Source organism: Populus euphratica, unplaced genomic scaffold (genome assembly GCF_000495115.2).
Source record: "Populus euphratica unplaced genomic scaffold, PopEup_1.0 scaffold174.1, whole genome shotgun sequence".
Classification (NCBI taxonomy): Eukaryota; Viridiplantae; Streptophyta; class Magnoliopsida; order Malpighiales; family Salicaceae; genus Populus; species Populus euphratica.
The window spans coordinates 692,756-694,974 of record NW_011499935.1 but is presented as its reverse complement, the minus strand read 5'-3'; the positions used below and the strand labels follow the sequence as shown (position 1 = coordinate 694,974).

Here is a 2,219-nt window from a genome sequence, read left to right as displayed (position 1 = left end):
GCATCCAGCTTGGTGGTCTCCTTATTCTTTTCTTTTTTGAGCTTGTTGATTGATTTTCTTCTATTGCAGTAGACTCGTTCCCTTCTATATTCACATTCAGAATTGTTGCTATTTCGTCTATATGTGGCATGATTATTGCTTCGATATCTGCATATGGTCTGATTGCATAGCTTTCTTCGTCTGTATATAGCCTGATTGTTGCTGTTTCATCTGTATGTGGCCTTAGCTCTTTTGCATTTGTGTTAACTATATTGTTGTCACTCTACTCTAGATCAACCAAAATGGCTTCTTCATAATTGTTATCCCAGTCCCAGCTTCCTTCTTCTTCAAACTTCACATCTCTACTAATTATAATCATTTTAGATAATGGGTCAAACAATCTGTAGGCCTTGGATTCCCCACTGACTTCAAGAAAGACACACTTTAAACTTTTGTCATCTAACTTTATTATCTTATTATCAGAAATATGAACATATGTAGTGCAACAAAATTTTTTGAAATAAGAGACCAAAGGTTTGATTTGACTCCAAACTTCTTCTAAGGTGATGTTTCTCACAACCAATGTAGGACTTCGATTCAGCACATGAACTGACCAGTTAACAGCCTCTGGCCAGAAATTCTTAGGAAACTTCTTCTTAGTTAGCGTGTTTTTAACCATATTCATAATGGTCCTATTTTTTCTCTCCGCCATATCATTTTGTTATGGTGTGTATGCTACTGTTAGTTGTCTTTATATATTATGTTCAGCACAAAAACTGGTGAATTCATTATAAGTAAATTCACCTCTACTATCAGTTTTTAACCCACCTAAGTAAACCCCCGTCTCTTTCTCAACAAGACTTTTAGAGCTTTTAAAAACAATAAAAGCTTTTGATTTTTCTGCTAGGAAATAAACCTAAAATTTTCAACTAAAATCATCAATGAAACTAATAAAGTACATCTTGTTGCTGTTAGAGATAGGCTTAATTGGTCCATATATGTTTGCATGCACTAGTTGAGGAGCTCGGGTTGCCCTTCATGTACTGTTCTTGGGAAAAGGATCTTTAGGCTGTTTTCCAATCATCCATTCTTCATATAGCTTCGTAAGAGGCTTGATCTAAGATAGTTTGTGCACTATATTTTTCTATTGAAGAGTGTTCAGTCCATCATAGCTTAAATGACCATATCTGCGATGCCAAACTTTAGCTGAATCTTCTGTCATAGTGCTGTAACAAGTCTGCTCTCTTACTTAACACTAAGCAAGTAGAATAAACAATCTATTTGATGACATTATGGTCTCAATAATTAATCCTCAATTAGGATGGTAGACCTTACATTTCCCATGTTGAATAAGAATTGCAAGTCCCTTCTCTTGAAGCTGACCAATGCTCAGTAAGTTACTCTTTAGATCAGGTACATAAAAAACACCAGTGATCACCTGAATATTCTCATTAACCTTAATCCTTACATTTCCTTTCTCAATGACTGTTATGCTTGAGTTGTTTCCTAGTTTTACTGTCTCTCTGAAATTCTCATCAAGATCACAAAAAAAGCTCTTTCTTCCTACATATATGGTTGTTACATCCTGAATCGAAGAACCAAACTTCTGTTGAGTTGATTTTCTTCTCTTCAACATAAGCCATCAACAATATCTCTTCACTTGTGTCAACAAAATTGGCTCCAAGTCTCTTTTTTGGGCATTCATACTGGAAATGCCCAGGTTCATGACAGTTGTAGCACTCAACGGTGGACTTATCAAAACTTGGTCTGATACGCCCTCTACCTCGCCCTCTAAAAACACCATGACCTCGTCCTATTCCTCTGGAATGATCTTCATACGTCACCTTTAATATGTGTTCTTCTAGAACAATATGATAATTCATATGTTGCTCATGCACCAGGAGGCTACTTTGTAATTCAATTATGGACATGGCTTCCACATTATTAGACTCCTCAATAGCACAGACAACATTGTCGAATTTCGGTGCCATGATCTCAAAATCTTTTCAATAACAGCAACATCATTCATCTTCTCACCGTGAATTACTCATTCATAGATTGACCAACCTTCATCTGTAGCATCTCCAATTCCTTTTGAAGTGCTTGCAACTGTGCACGCTTAACTCTAGTCGTGCCTTGATACTTCTGCTTCAATGAGTCCCATATATCCTTAGCTATGTCTTTTTTTAGAATGGTTTCTAAGAGGGATCGATCTATAGCTTAGAACAAATAGTTTTTAG

At 36.2% G+C, this 2,219-nt stretch overlaps 1 protein-coding gene across 1 annotated transcript; it reads right to left on the bottom strand.

The window, feature by feature from the left end:
• Positions 1–1,291: 1,291 nt before the first annotated feature.
• Positions 1,292–1,970, bottom strand: LOC105136430 (uncharacterized). The gene is made up of 2 exons (XM_011041769.1): positions 1,640–1,970; positions 1,292–1,542 (listed from the first exon to the last, which is right to left on the bottom strand). The coding sequence occupies exons 1-2, from the start codon at positions 1,968–1,970 to the stop codon at positions 1,292–1,294; spliced, it is 582 nt and encodes a 193-aa protein (XP_011040071.1).
• Between the last annotated feature and the right edge of the window lie 249 nt (positions 1,971–2,219).